Genomic DNA, 16,363 nt, shown 5'->3' with positions numbered 1-16,363 from the left:
AAATGGCTGTACCATCCCCTTCCAACCCGCCTGCCCTGTCTCTTTTCAGGCACACCTCTCACGAAGGCATCCTCCGTCAGGTGGTGTTAGCGCTCCTCGAAAAGGGAGCCGTGGAGAGGATCCTTTCACATCTGAAGGGCAAGGAGTTTTATTCCCTGTATTTCATTGTCCCAAAACCCAAGGGTGGGGTTCGTCCCATCTTAGATCTCAGGAACCTCAACAAGACGGTGGTGAAATCCAAGTTTAGAATGGTAACCCTGGCCTCGGTTATCCCGGTTTTACAGTTAGGAGACTGGTACACAACTCTCGATCTCAAGTACACTTACTTCCTTGACGCAATAAGACCCAGCCATAGGAGGTTTCTCCGTTTTATTGTTTCCCGATGCCACTTCCAATTTACAATGCTCCCATTTGGTCTTTCAACAGCACCCAGGGTCTTTACAAAATTCATGGTGGTTGTAGCGGCGTTCCTACGCAAAAAAGGCGTACACGTCTTTCTGTACCTAGACGACTGGTTGATTCGTGGTCATACCTACAACCAAGTGGAGGCCCATATTTCCCTCACAAGGGCCCTCTTCGTAAGGCTGGAACTCATGCTAAACGAGCAAAAGTCATCGTTGACTCCCTCCCAGCACCTCGAATTCGTAGGTGCCCTCTTGGACTCCAGGGTGGCAAGAGCACTCCTCCCCAGAACCAGGTTTCTGTCCATAGTGGAGCTGGTCTCCAAATTAACCCGGATCCCCATCACGACTGCCCGGGTCTGCTCGAGGTTGCTGGGACGCATGGTGGCATATACGTATGTGGTACACCACGCTCGAATGAGGCTCAGGCCTCTGCAGGCCTGGTTGGCAAGGGCATTCAGCCAGTCCAGGGGTCTCTGGGACACGGTTCTCATAGTGCCTCCGGAGGTGATAGCCTCCTTACAATGGTGGACCCAGGAGGCGGTGGTGTGCAGTGGGGTTCCATTCACTGCACCTCCTCCCTCGCTTACACTGGTCACTGATGTTTCGGACCTGGGTTGGGGAGCACACCTGGGGTGTCACAGAACCCAGGGTTTATAGTCCCCTGCAGAGCGGGTTCTGCGCATAAATGTCCAGGAGCTCAGGGCAGTCAGGAGAGCCTACGAGACCTTCCTGTCGAAGCTGTCTCGCCGCTCTGTCCTGGTCCGCCTGGACAACACGGCAGCTGTGTTTTACGTCAACAAGCAGGGGTGAGCCCAGTCACCTACTCTCTGCCGCGAGGCTCTGTGCCTCTGGGACCTGTGCGTAGCGCACGATGTAGTTTTGCAGGCAGAGTACTTGCTAGGGTGCAAAAACTTGCTGGACGATGCTCTGAGCAGGTCCTTCGGAGCCCACGAATGGTCTCTCGAGGATTCAGCCCTTCGTCAGGTCTTCCCCAGGTGGGGTTGTCCCCTAGTAGACCTGTTTGCCTTGGCACGCAACACCAAGTGCCAGAGTTACTGCTCCCTGTTGGGGCTGGGGGAACACTCCAGCGGGATGCCATGACTGTGCCATGGCCGGCGGGCATCATCTATGCTCTCCCTCCGTTTCCCCTAATTCCCAGAGTTCTGATCAGGGTCAAGACCTTCTGGTCCACGGTCATCCTGATAGCCCCTCGGTGGCCCAGGCAGTTCTGGTTCCCTATCCTGGTAGATATGCTCAGCGAGGAGCCTCTAACTCTCCTGCCGGTTTGGGATCTCCTGACTCATCCTTGGGTCAGGGGCCTCATGGTTCACCCGAATCTCAGTTCTCTCCACCTTATGGCCTGGTTTATCCGCGGCTGACCCAACCAGAAAGGGAATGTTCCCAGGAGGTACAGATGGTGCTCCTAATTAGTAGGAAACCATCTACCAGGTGGTCATACGCAGCCAAGTGGCGGCGGTTCTCGTCTTGGGCGTCCAGAAGGGGACTGCACCTGTCCTGTCCATTCTGGACTACCTTTTTGAGCTTAGGTCCGGTGGCCTCTCTACCTCCTCTATCAAAGTCCATATGGCATCTCTCTCCGCCTTTCATGTTGTTTCAGCAGGAGTCTCTCTGTTTTCTGACCCTGTGGTCAAAAGGTTCCTTAAGGGTTTGGACAAGTTGTACCCCTTGGTTAGACCCTCTTTCTCTGCTTGGGACCTTAACCTCATGTTGTCTAGACTTGTCACCTCCCCCCCCCTTGAGCCGCTGGCCACGTGCTCTTTGAAGCACCTCTCTATGAAGGTTGCATTCATTGTGGCTATTACGTCGGCTCGCACGGTCTCTGAGCTGATGACGTTAACTGTAAACCCGCCCTACCTAGTGTTCTCAGACAATAATGTGAGGCTCTGCCCTCATCAGGCCTTTCTCCCTAAGGTGTCATGGTTCCATTTGTCCCAAGAAATTTACCTCCCAGTTTTCTTTTCAAAGCACCACACCTCCCCTAAAGAGCAAGTGCTCCATTTCCTGGATGCTAGACGTGCGCTAGCTGTTTATATTGATAGGACTAAACCCTTTCGCAAATTCACACAATTGTTTGTTGCTGTTGCTGACCAAATGTAAGGGCTCCCCATATCGACACAGAGATTGTCCAGTTGGGTCGCTGGGTGTATCAGGGAGTGTTATGCCTTGGCCAGGAAGGTCCCGCCCCGGGTTACAGCACATTCCACCAGGGCGCAGGCGTCCTCTGTGGCTTTTGGGGCGCAGGTTCCAATCACTGAAATCTGCAGGGCAGCCACATAGTCGTCGCTCCATACCTTTACGGCGCACTACGTGTTGGCACAGCAGGCTAGGGAGGACACAGGGTTGGGATCTGCGGTCCTCCAGTGCTCCGACCCCTCCTCCTTGAAGTGGGGTTGGCTTGGAAGTCACCTAATTCGAATGGACATGAGCAACCACTCGAAGAAAAGAACGGTTACTTACCTGTAACTGTTGTTCTTCGAGATGTGTTGCTTGTGTCCATTCAATTCCCCCTCTACCTCTCCTTCGTCAGGGCATCTGGCAAGAAGCAACTGAGGAAGGGGAGTGCCGGCAGGGGTACTTATGCCTCGCCATGGCGGTGCCACTCCACGGGGCACCCTGCCAGCACTATGGGTACCGCTAGGGAAAACGCTCCGGAAGACGCGGTGCGCACACCTAATTCAAATGGACATGAGCAACACATCTTGATGAACAACAGTTACAGGTAAGTAACTGTTCTTTTCCTTCCTAAGTGGAGTACTTTGCATTTGTCCTTATTGAACTTCATCCTGTTTACCTCCAACCATTTCTCCAGTTTCTCCAGATCATTTTGAATTAAGACCCTGTCATGTCTACATGGCAAGTCTTGTAGCCCCACAAGCCAAAGTCAGGTGGCCTGGGCTCTGTGACTTGCTGCTGTGGTGGTGGTATTATTTTTTAAATTGCAGTATGAACAAACTTTTAGTGGGCTCTGAATCTATTTTGGCCCCTGCAACGAGACAACTATATGGCAGAGGAAAAAAAACGCTGCTTCTACAATCCTCCCTGATACAGCCCTTTACTCATAAGTATTGACTTAATAATTATTGAGCTGGGACACATTTCTGAAGAAAACTACACCTAAAAGATTATTATAAATTCTACCACTTTCACTTCTTGCTTCGGCTAAGGCAGATAGTGTCCTTTTCTGGGAAGGCTAAGCAAAGGCCTTTTTATAGAAATCTACACATTGCAGTCTGAAGATTCAGTATTCTGATGGGAACTCATGCTTTTTGTGTACATTGTGACCTTTGGTGTACAGGAGTTTGTCTTGCCAGCTATTTGAAGCCTCCTGCTGTGATATACTTTCCTTTCCATTTTGACAAAGCAGACTATTAAAATAGTAGTAAGTTTAAGCAAAATATATGTTGGAGGGAATAGAGGAAGCCCATGGCAGTTAATCAAGATTTTTGTCATAGATTGGATGTTCTACCCTCTAGCATTGTGCTTAAACTGTTCATGGTTTTATCTATATTTTGGAATTGTGGCAATTTTCCCTTACTGTTAATGAGTCAGGAGAGGTGTGTGCAGCTGGAGAGATTGATCTGGAAGCCTCAGAGCATGCTTTAAGTTGGGGTGGGAAACCTCAAGCCTTTGCCTGGATCCTCCTGCCCGAGGCTCAGGGCTTCCCCTCTCCTCTTCCCCCCCATATTGAGTCGCCCATTATGGCCCATGGGGCTGGAGTGCACACAATCTACTAGCCTAGGCTCCCCAAGGCTCTGCTGTGAGAGGAGAATATGGGGAGTGGTTTTTTTACTCCTTAGTCAGAGACCACATCACTGATGGTTTGTTTTGGTGTTTTTGCTTCTCATTTGTGTGCAGCCCCCAACTGATTATTCTGTGGGCCAGTGGCCCCCAACCCAGAAAAGGTTCCCCGCTTCTGCTTTATTCAATGAGAAGTCTACTGTGTTGACATGATATATATTATCCTGATTTTTCCATTTATTTCTAAACTTGATAAAGCCAAAGAAAAGGCCAAAAGATTAATTGAACTTTAATCAATGTAATTGACTTTAAGAATGAAAAAGGTAGATATCAGTCCTAATCTGCTAATGGTTCTTTGACAATTTCTTAAGGTTAAGTCAACCTTATATACTACTTAGCCAGTTCCTTATGCTGAAGTGGGATTCTGTGTGTCTGAGACCTCTTTCTAGTTTACTATGTTAAATTCTTAATTCTAATCAGGAAAAATAATTTTACTGTTATTTACTCTTTGAAAACTGTTTATAACTTGCAATTCACTTCAGTTTTACAATCTTTCAGGATGTGACAAACTTGCTCTTTGGTATACCAGTACCTTCAACAACAGTTGAAATTGACGCAGCTCCTCCTCAGAGTAGAAATAATGAAAAGTGATGCTATGTTAGTTCAGAGGTGTTCAGTCATTTATGAAGTTGAAAAACATGTCAAATGCACTTCTTATAAGGGGCTATTTATTTAAGAACTCTTTGCTTTTCTAGTTCTCACACCTGGGAAGTCGAATCAAATCCATATAGTATCTCGTGCTGTTTTGAGAATCAGAGAAATAGCGGTTTATTGCAATGTAAAGACTAGTACAAAACTGTATATAGGGCTGAACTAATAGTATACAGTGTGATAGAATATATCCTTATGTTGCTCTTTCATGCCTTCCAGTGCATCAGGGTGAAGCACTTTTGGAAGACTGAGTGCTGATTGATGTGTGACACCTCTATTTCAGTATTATTAAAATTTACTTGTGGGATTTTCTTCCCTTACTAATTGTCCTTTCATGCCTTAATTACTAAAAAGGGGGCAGATTGTCCAAGTCATTTCATTTTGTGCAGCTGGAGCAGTATAAGACTGTTCCTAATAGCCTCTTCCAAACCTATTGTATTTTACCAACTGATGATGCACTCTAAGGAAATTCAGGGGTTGTATAGCTGTGTGTATATAAATGAATATGAATGTGTGTAAAGACATGACTAGACCTTTGGTTTCAGCTTCTTTATCTCCTTTGTAGCTGCTTTTCTAACTCAGACTGTGTGTCTTGATGATACAACAGTAAAATTTGAAATTTGGGATACAGCTGGTCAAGAACGATACCACAGTTTAGCACCAATGTACTACAGAGGAGCACAAGCAGCTATAGTCGTATATGACATTACAAATGAGGTAAGTACATTATATAAAGAAGGGGGACAGCTGGGAGCTAATGGATTGAGCATTGGGAGTTGTCTGTTCCTTTTCCTGATTCTTCTACTGATTTTATGTGAATGTGAGCAGGTAATTTAATGTTTTTTATGTTCTATTGTAAGTAATTGAAAACCTAACTGAAAAGTTAGCAAAAAGTACGTTTTTCCATTGTGCATTTAGCAGCACTTAATTTTATTATCAGTATTCTGTAAATGGTAAGTCAATTACTTCTGTTTGACACTTTCATAAAAATAGGAAAATGTGATATTTTGATAAAACACAAATTGATAAGATAACTTGGCAGCTTAGCACTTCAAACTTCCTTTATCTTTTACTGAAGAAGAGTGAGGCTTTATAATACTATCCAAACACCCTTCTTTGATATACAGGCAGTCCCCGGGTTACGTACAAGATAGGGACTGTAGGTTTGTTCTTAAGTTGAATCTGTATGTAAGTCGAAACTGGCGTCCAGATTCAGCCGCTGCTGAAACTGATCAGTTTCAACAGCGGCTGAATCTGGACGCCAGTTCTGACTTACATACAGATTCAACTTAAGAACCCCAGGCATCCCCAAGTCAGCTGCTGCTGAAACTGATCAGCGGCTGATTCCAGGAAGCCCGGGGCAGGGGCTTCCTGTAGTCAGCCACTGGTCAGTTTCAGCAGCGGCTGACTTGGGGACGCCTGGGGCAGAGCAGCTGGGGTGCTGCTGGGTTGGTCCAGTAGCGCCGCCGCTCCTCGGCGCTACTGGACCAACCCAACAGCACCCAAGCTGCTCTGCCCCAGGCGTCCTGATTCAGCCGCTGCTGAATCTGACCAGCAGTGGCTGAATCAGGACGCCTGGGGCAGAACAGCTGGGGTGCTGCCCGGTTGGTCCAGTAGCGCCCAGAGCGGCGCTACGGGACCAACTGGCAGCGCCCCAGCTGCTGTACCACAGGTGTCCGGAGCAAAGCCATGGAGCACGGGGGCAGCGGGACAGCCCAGACGCGCCGTGGCTGTCCTGCTGCCCTCGGGCTCCGTGGCTTTGCTCTGCTTTGTTCCCCGTCCCCCTGGTCTGCAGACCAGGGGGACGGGGAGCAAAGCGCCGGAACACGCGGGCAGCGGACAGCCCAGACCCGTCCCCCTGGTCTGCATGATGCATCTGACGAAGTGGGTCTTTGCCCACGAAAGCTTATGCTCCTACACTTCAGTTAGTCTATAAGGTGCCACAGGACTCCTCGTCGCTTTTGCAGATTCAGACTAACACAGCTATCCCTCTGATACTTGATTTCTTTCCAAGTATGGAAGCATATCCTATCATAATAGGTGGGACTGTATCATACATACTAACATAATAAAAATCCATAAAACATTAGTACTCTATTGGTGCCTGTTTCTGCAGTGTGTCAGATGAAAGGACTTCATATTACCAAAAAATGAAGCAATAAGCAACACATCTCACTTTGATTTGGCTTTTACTATTGGAATATGGCTCCCAATTTTTTATTTTAATTAGCTTAAAAATTCTAAAAGAAGTTTTCAAGTTTTTATACAACATAACCTTCACTGTGAGAATTGTTAGTTATTGAAAGGATAGAAGAAGCTAATATAGGAGAGTACTCTTTTGGGAATACCTTTTTTTAAACCAACTTTAATAAATTAAAATAAAAACTTTTCCCATTTCCAGTGACCTCTGATGCTGTTTATTCAGAAGTTTTTGACCTAATATCCATTGCTTGTTTTCCCGTATAGAGTACATTAGGAAACAAGTTTAATGTTTGTCTTATTCTTACAAGCAACTTCTAAGAAAACAACTAGAAAGTTGACCAACAAAGAATTAAGGCCTAATCCTGAAGTCCTCTTTGTTTTTATCCTTGTGCATCAGGCAAACTTAGGCGAACTACCCATTATCATCAGTGGGATTTTTCCTGACTAATACGGAGTAAAAAATGGGTAAGGAGTTCAGGATTTGCCCACAGTTGTGGGTTGAGTGGCTTGTGACTGTTTTAGCACCATTTGTGAACAGCTTTGCATTTTCAAGGAAGAGAACAGCTTAAAATTGTCACTCTTTCTCTTCCAAAGCTTGTTCTAGATTCACTGTACCCGTAAGAGTCGTTCTTGTCACTTTTTCATCCATTTAATATAGTTGACAAAGGGGCTATTAATTTTTCAGTAATGCACCTTTGGGAATTAAAGGAGTGGTTTCACTAAAAAGGTCCAGTAAGCCAGTTGGAATGCAGCTTGGGAGAATGAATAAATAGATTTCATGCTTATAGGACAGATAAGATAAACTTGAGTAATAGGGACAAAAGGACAATAGAACTGAGTTTCTTTATTTTTAAACCATTTACAGGAGTCTTTTGCTAGAGCAAAAAATTGGGTCAAAGAACTTCAGCGGCAAGCAAGTCCTAATATTGTAATAGCTTTAGCAGGAAACAAAGCTGATCTAGCTAATAAAAGAGCTGTGGATTTCCAGGTATGTCGTGCATTTTTTTTTGTTTACAAGAAAAGAGTGTTTTGTTGGAATGTTAGAGTGTAGTATAAATTGCCTTCTCCGAAGGGATCCGACTATCTTTTAATAATTCTTCATTGTAGGATTTCATATGTAATAGAAATCTGTTGATAATTGCAAACATGAATTCATAGTATTCTAATAAGATTTTGGGGGGTGAGGAGGAAGAGAGGTATAAATGTGACCTGAAGTGACAGCTGTCCAAAAATAGAGGTTTTCTAACTAAATTTTACTTTGAGGTACAGCTAACTTCTTTTCAGATATGTCAGATCTATCAATATATTGAATTTATATTCTGAAAAACTGCCCCTAACAGTTATTAGGACGACTTCACTAAGAGCAGTTAATTAAACTTAGAGGTAGGTGTGGTTCTGAAGGCAGGTTTGGAGTTCACTTGTTGACATTCAAGATACAATTCACAGCTGACATGACTCCTTTTTGGCCTGGTCTGAGCAATATAAGTTACGTGATTTAAGGTTTAGTTGACTTTTTAACTGAGTTCTTTTTTGTTGCCTTTTTTGTAAATTGATGTACCTATGCTCAGGGGCTTTAGTTGGCTTGTGTCACAAAAAGTATCTTAGATTTGTTTTTTGTTTTTTTAATAAAAGGCCCAAAGCTAATCATTGCAAATTGTGATTGTAGGCTTGCTTATGACTAGGGATGTTAACTATCATGCTTTTATGTAAATGTGTAACCATGCGTAATGACTATGTCATCAGAAGAAGCTCTCCCATTTACATGGTGCTATCAACATGGGTGCTAATGTTGGTGTAAATTAGGCTCCTCGGGGGGCTGGTTTATTTACACCACTATTGACATATGCCAACATAATATGTAGTGTAGACATAGCTTTAGAGTGACGTAGATTTCTCTTCACAATTATATTCTCATCTGTCCTTGTGCATTGAGTTAAAAGGGAATTCCACATATGGAATGGAGAAAATGTGATTTAAAGGGAGATTTGAGTTCCCAATTAGAGACTGGGGTTGTAATACCGGGTCAATAGGTGGTGGCACTAAGAGACTTTCAGAATAAAGAAAACTGTACTTAGAATCCAAGCTATCAAAAATAAAATGTTATTGAAAACTATTGTCCTGTCATGTTTAATGAACTCTTGTCTGAGTGATAAACTTGTTTTGATGATCTGTCCTCAGATTCAGTGGAACTCCAGAAATTGCTATTGAAACACACATGGGCTGCTAGAACAACTCTGCTATTGGCTTGGAACCTAAAAAGGGGGCAAAGGGGGCCCTGCAACTAACATTGACCTCAAAATCTATCAGAACCAGAGTTTCAGATCAAGGAATTTCTTACTTCTTTTTAAACTTAGGCTTTTATTTATGGATATTTTAGGCCAACCAAAATTGTAGGAATTTCCAAAGATTTGAATTTGTATGGGTTTTTAATTATCGTAGGAGGCTTGTGTTGGCTTTTTTTACAGATGATAACGCCAAGAACTAGGGATGTTAAATTCAGATTAATCAACTAATAGAATAATCGATGGAATTTCCATCAACTATTTGATTAATTAATAAGGGTATCTCCGCCTTTGAAATGTAGCAAGAACTCTGCTCTTGCTACATTTCAAAGGCAGAAGTGCTGCCATTCCCCACTGCGTCCCTGCCCACAGAGACGGTGCTGGGGGTCAGAACTGACTTTTAAGCCAGCTCTCCCCAGCACTGGCTCCTGGTCTCTGCCTCCTCCTCCCCCCCCACCACCCTTGCTGCCTCTCTCTGATAGAGGCAGCAAGTGGGGGAGGGAAGTGACTAATCATTTACATTCCTGTCACGAACATCAGGCTGATGAAATTTCATTGAGCATTCTTTCATACAGATTACTTTATCACTACTAATTGAGAGATTTAAGTTCCATAATTAGAAATAAACTAAAATACGTATTATATGTAATTTCTAGGAAGCGCAGTCTTACGCAGATGACAACAGTTTATTGTTTATGGAGACATCAGCTAAAACATCAATGAATGTAAATGAAATATTCATGGCAATTGGTAAGTATTTTTAAACGGAAGCTGCGTTTTAAGGCAACTGCTTTGTATGTAGTTCTTTTCTGAAATCCATTCTGTTCTAGCTTCTGAGTGAAATATTACACAACTTTTCCCCTCCTTAATAATTGGATTTCCCTCTCTTTGGCCATCTGCTTCTCTAGAATCTTTTCTGAAATTATTTTTTAATGTTCTAATCATAAATCACTTACTAAGAGCAGTCTGGCTCTGGCCTCACCCCCGTGCACCTAGCATTTCCCCTCCATATAATCTCAAAGACCAAGAATTCTTGCATCACTTCTGAACCCAAGACTATTGTTTAGCAAGTAGAACTTGCTATCAGTGCAATTGTTCAGGGTCAGTGGTGAATGTTATTTGAGCTTTCTAACCAAATGAACAAAGACATGCACTTCACTATGTATCAAAATGTATCTTGTGATGAAGATAAGTAGGAAATGTGTGACTTGCAAAACTTTCAGTTTTTAGGAAAGGCTTGGAATTATGCTTTTCAAACTATCTGAGGGTGTGCAAGTGACAAGTGAAATGTTGCATATTCTTCAGTTTTTGTGAACACTTCATGGAGACTATAAATTTGCCTGCCCAGTATTGATATCCTCAATATGGCAACCTAATAGTGATATTAAATATAAACTAACTAGCAGACTTACCCAGCACTGCCCAGGTCCAAGGGAAGAGGAAGAGGACCATGCAGGCCTTCCAATTCAATGGCGCATCCCGGACTGGCCGGTGATCAGGGTTGGTGGGGTTGGCGTGGTGCTTGGCATGGGGGGCAGGATTAGGGGTTGGGGGCCTAGGCTGCTAGTTGGCGCCATACAGGCCTCCTCTGGGTCAGCGCTCCGTAGGCCCAGTCTGGGGGGCAAAAGAGAGCCATGAAGGCCTCTCCTGCTGGTAGGGTTGCCAGATGGTCTCCCAAAAAATACCGGTCACCTGATATTTTTTTTGGTCGAGCAAAAAAAAAGGGGGGGGGGGGGAATGTGGTATAAGCGGCGATCACAACCCCGCCTCCTGGGATCCTCTGATTGCACAGAAGCTTGGTGGGGATGAGGGGAATGGTTGGAACTCCCAGCCACTCCCCCCGCCAGGATTCTAATAGGCAATCTCCATTAATTATTATTATCTCCTAGAGCTGGAAGGGACCTTGAAGGGTCATAGAGTCCAGTCCCCTGCCTTCACAGCAAGACCAAATACCATCCCAAACAAATTTTTGCCCCAAATCCCTGATTTTTTTTTTTGTATGATTTATTTTTTTTAACCAGGCAGAGGGCTCAAATACCGGACTGTCCGGAAGGATACCGGACACCTGGCAACCCTACCTGCTGGCATGGGACACGGGCTGCATAAGCCTCCTCAGGCTGGCGCTCCCTGGGCCCGGCCTGGAGTATGTGTGGGCTGGTGGCCTGGCCTGGGCTGGCCAGCCCAGTGATGCTCCTGGGATGTCGATGACGAAAGAGGTTTTAGCTAGGGAAGCCACTTACCCGTGGCAGGCAAGATGGTGAAGCCTCATCCTCAACTGGCCACTTACTTGGTGTTGCAGATGCTCCCAGTGGTCACTCTGCAGACTAGCTCTCCTTTGTTCTTGCTGCCCCCAATGGTGAACATGAGCATCGCATCCGTCCTTTCTCTCCCCCCTCCATATTATGGAGCTGCTTCTGAGTGGTGACAGATTTTTTTTTCATATATCCCATTCATACTTCATGTTTGAATCCTTTAGGAGAAATTCAGTCTCTTGCGTCTTTGTTAACCAACAGTAGTACTCGTGTTCAGAGTACTCATGCGGAGAAAACTTAGTATTTGAGAATATGGTTAGGACAGGGGCTCCCTACAGCAAGCACCAGGTAGCCTTTTGAAAATCCTTGCCACTCCTCCTTCTCTGTAGCAACAACTGACCTTATTCTAGCAGCAAATTGGTAGGAGCTACTGCATATCTTGAAATAATGTCATAAAGTTCTGACTGGCTGCAGTTTTTTCCTGCTTTTGTCTAGGGTTACAGAGGGGTGGGTGGTCTAAATAAACGCAAAGGACCCATTAGTGGTTATTTAAATCAGCCCTACAGGGAACATGCAGTTCAATGACCGATGAATAACTAGGATAAGATCAGACGACCATTGCATACATACAAAACAAATACATATCTATACCTGTCTGTCTATATATATTATAGATTTGTGCATCTGCCTCTAAGTCTGTCTTCAAGTCCATTTATTCAGGAACTCCACCTAAATGCTAAGAACTAGGTCCACCACATTTGGTATGCAGCTTCCTCTTCCCCTAACTTAAAGCAAGGCTCTCCATGTTGCTTGTCACTGGCCCACATAAGTGGCTCCCTGCTCCAAATTAGGGATGGAAGTGACTAGCATATGCTTATTGGACAGTCGACTAGTGACTCGACTAGTCACTTCTATCAGAAAGGCAGCAAAGCGGGGGGCGGGGGCAGGAGCCAGTTCTCCCCCAGCACCGTCTCGGGGAAGGGGGAAAAGTACGGGGAGCAACAGGGAACTGACAGCACTTCCACCACGCATCTGCATTGAAAAGTAGCAAGAGCCCTGCTGTCTCTTGCTACATTTCAAAGGCAGAGGCACCCTTATCGACTAATCAAGCAGTTGATGGAAATTCCGACTATTTGATTAGTTGATTAATCTAAATTTAACATTCCTACCCCAAACCTCTCAGGCCCCACTACTGACCTAGGAGGGGGAAGCCCCGCTAGCTCCACTGTCGTTCCCCCTCCTCTCCTCTCCTCTCCCCTCCCCCCACTCGAACACTGCTGGGGCCAGGCAGTACAACCCTTGTTCCCCCAAGACCCACCAGTGACGGGAGGCCTGCACTAAACCTGCTCCCCCTCCCCTGGGCCCAGAGAGCGCAGGCGGGAGGCTTGCATGGCCTCCGTCCCCAGGTCCAACCCAGGCAATGCTGGGTAAGTCTTCTAGTTGTAGATAGATGATCGAGTTTATGAAGGGGGGAAAGGACATGGTAATTCTATGACCATGCTCTGCATGTATGTTGTTTTCATTTCCTTTTTCTGTAGTTTTTTTGGATTTTTCCTCAACCGTTCACTTGCCAGAGCAATATACAGTAAACTTCTGATAATCCAGCACCTTTAGGACCCAGGGGGTGCCGGATTATCAGATATGCCGGACTATCAGAAGGGGGGGCTATGAGGGGTCTGGAGTGGGGTGGGAGGGGATGCCACCCCAGACCCCTCATAGCCCCCCCTTACGATCGTCCGGCTCTGCCCCATGCGTCCCTGATTCAGCTGCTGCTGGTGAGTTTCAGCAGCAGCTGAATCGGGGATGCCTGCAATAGAGCAGCTGGGGTGCTGCTGGGTTGGTCCCGCAGCGCCGAGGGGCGGCGCTACGGCACCAACCCAGCAGCACTCCAGCTGCTCTTGGGGACACCTGGGACAGAGCAGCTGGGGTACTGCCCGGTTGGTCCCGTAGCGCTGCCCCTCGGGGCTGCGGGACCAACCCAGCAGCACCTCAGCTGCTCTTGGGGACGCCTGGGGCAGAGCAGCTGGAGTGCTGCCGGGTTGGTCCCGCAGCGCCAAAGGACGGCGCTGCGGGACCAACCTGGCAGGACCCCAGCTACTCTGCCCCAGGGGTCCCCGCTTCAGCTGCTGCTGAAACAGATCAGAGGCTGATTCCAGGAGGCCTGGGGCAGAGCTGCTCTGCCCGGGGCTTCCTGGAATCGGCCGCTGATATGTTTCAGCAGCGGCTGACTTTGGGACCCCTGGGGCAGAGCAGCTGGAGTGCTGCCGGGTTGGTCCCGCAGTGCCGAGGGGCGGCGCTACAAGACCAACCCGGCAGCACCCCAGCTGCTCTGCCCCAGGCGTCCGGATTCAGCCTGCTGGTGAAACTGACGCTGCTGGTCAGTTTCAGCAGTGGCTGAATGCCGACGCCTGGGGCAAAGCAGCTGGGGTGCTGCGGGGTTGGTCCCATAGCGCCGCCCCTCGGCACTGCGGGACCAACCCGGCAGCACTCCAGCTGCTCTGCCCCAGGTGTCCCCGATTCAGCTGCTGGTCAGCTTCAGCAGCAGCTGAATGGGGGAAGCCTGTCTGGCTGCCCCAGCACTTCCGGGTTCCTGATGGTGCCGGACCATCAGGATTGCCGGACTAATGGAGTTTTACTGTACATGGTTTAGAAACACTAGCACTAACTTAAGGCCATGATCTTAAAATTTGTTCCTTATAGGTGGACCCATATTGAAGACATTCATTGAGGTGGTCTCCCAAGGAATAAGTTGCAAGATTAGAGCCCAACTTCTGTTGCTAGGCAATCCTGACTATATTTTTCTCTGCTTTCAAAGATGGAGAGGGGTTTGTCATAGCTATTCAGGAAGCTGTGGATTCTAAGATGATGATAACAAATGGTCTTATTCAAACATTTTCTGAATGACATTCTCTGATTGTGGAGCTTCAGGGGGTAGCCGAGTTAGTCTGTTACAGGAAAAAAAATAACAAATGGTCTGGTAGCACTTCATAGACTAACGAAACATGTAGATGGTATCATGAGATTTTGTGGGCACAGCCCACTTCTTCAGATGACCAGAGTTGAGTTGGGGATATGAAAGCTCGAAATAAATAGGGGAGGGGGAGAGAGAGAAAAAGGGAGGGGAGTGTGGAGTTACTGTTTTATTGCTATATATCTTAAAAGGAAATATTCAGATAACTTTCTTGGACTCAATAGATATTTAAAACTTAGTACAGTCCTGATTCTTATCTTTGCTCATTTTTCTTGTTAATCTTATAGCTAAAAAGCTGCCAAAGAGTGAACCACAGAATGCAGGAGCTAACTCTGCCAGAGGAAGAGGAGTAGACCTAACTGAACCCACACAACCACCCAAGGGTCAATGTTGTAGTAACTAAACCTTCAGTTGCTTTAAACTGTCTTGAATATTCTGCTTCCTAACTGTTAATAATAATGGAATTGGAGTGTTTAATCTGGTCCAGTGCAGCTTCCAAAACAGAGACTAATGACATAGTCAGGTTTCTAATACAGAATTATTTTGTTTTTAATCTTAATTTTTAACATGCATGTATCACTGGCTGTAATTATATCAGCAATAGAAGGGAAGTGGAAGCTGAATAAACTTGCTTCAGTTGAAAGTTTTTAAAAATCACTTGCCATTAGGGATATAGAAGAATTACATGTATTGATCTAACTAGCTAGTTCCTCTATATCCAGATATTGGTTACTGTTGTAATTGATAGAACTGGGACTCTTCAATTTGTGCTTTTAAAAAAAATCTTTCTAGAAACAGGGTCTAACGATACTTTAAGCTTATTTGCAGTATTCATGCAACCAATTGTTTCTGCAAGTACCTACCATTTAAATATGCATTCCACATTTTAATAATTTAACTGCAAACAGTACTTGCAGCATTAACAATTTTAAAACCCCAATGCTTGCAGAAAAATGGATTTTAGTTGTTACACTGTATGTAAATTATAGTCAGCCCAGTGGTTTAAAGAAAATAGTAATTAAAAATCAAGTTTAACTCCATATTTATCTGTTTATAAAGGCACAAACCAATGAATTCAACTTTACAGGATTTTTGTTCACAAACCATAAGAGCTCTCCAAGTAAAACAAAGACAAACTAGGTGTCTGTGATTTTTTTTGTTTTTGATCATTGCTGACCATTAGACAGTTTCTTATGTTTTTCCCCAAAGGAAATAAGTCAGTGCACTAATAATTATGTACATTCAACTTGATTTTAAATTTGGATATTAATGTACTGTAAATAGGGTACTGCATTGTAGTCTACATTTGTTTAATACTTTCTGTAATATTTAAGAGTTGCTTAAAAGTATCCAAAATGTACAGTTACTTAAAGCTAACTTTTCTTTTTCCCTGCTTTAAAGGGGTTCTAAGTTCTTCCTTTATGGTTAGAACAGTAATAACTGATGCTCCTGTACCTGTAACATAAGTACTGCTGTCTGTCAGTAATGAACTCTGCAACCTTGTTTTCCAAAGTCCATTTTATTTTGATCTGTCCAGTATATTGCACTAATTCTTTGTTATTTTCATTATATGAAATTTACCAAGTGTGTCAGAAGAGACAATTTAATCTATTTAAATGTTGAACTGCTCGCAAAAACTTGTGCAGATTGTAAATTTGCAGTAATTTGGGCTTAGCAAGGAAAATGACAGTTCACCAGTGTTTAGTTTTATATTGAGGTGCTCAGGTTTGAATAAAGTGGTTATAAAACAGGAAAGCATTGTGATTATTCTTGCCATGAATT

General features: G+C 44.9%; 1 protein-coding gene across 3 annotated transcripts in view; it reads left to right on the top strand.

Annotated features, from left to right (window-relative positions):
- The window catches only part of RAB5A (RAB5A, member RAS oncogene family), a 35,900-nt gene extending 19,564 nt beyond the window's left edge, over positions 1 to 16,336 (top strand). For all 3 annotated transcript variants that reach the window (XM_006120172.3, XM_075922087.1, XM_075922086.1), the window contains exons 3-6: positions 5,440 to 5,591; positions 7,942 to 8,064; positions 10,015 to 10,108; positions 14,869 to 16,336. In XM_006120172.3, coding sequence (XP_006120234.1) covers positions 5,440 to 5,591; positions 7,942 to 8,064; positions 10,015 to 10,108; positions 14,869 to 14,984 — 485 coding nt within the window. In that variant the 3' untranslated portion in view covers positions 14,985 to 16,336. The remainder of the gene's footprint in view (positions 1 to 5,439; positions 5,592 to 7,941; positions 8,065 to 10,014; positions 10,109 to 14,868) is intronic.
- Positions 16,337 to 16,363: the final 27 nt, after the last annotated feature.

Source organism: Pelodiscus sinensis, chromosome 2, assembly GCF_049634645.1.
Source record: "Pelodiscus sinensis isolate JC-2024 chromosome 2, ASM4963464v1, whole genome shotgun sequence".
Classification (NCBI taxonomy): domain Eukaryota; kingdom Metazoa; phylum Chordata; order Testudines; family Trionychidae; genus Pelodiscus; species Pelodiscus sinensis.
The sequence above is the reverse complement of the archived record's forward strand: the minus strand, read 5'-3'. Positions and strand labels throughout refer to the sequence as shown.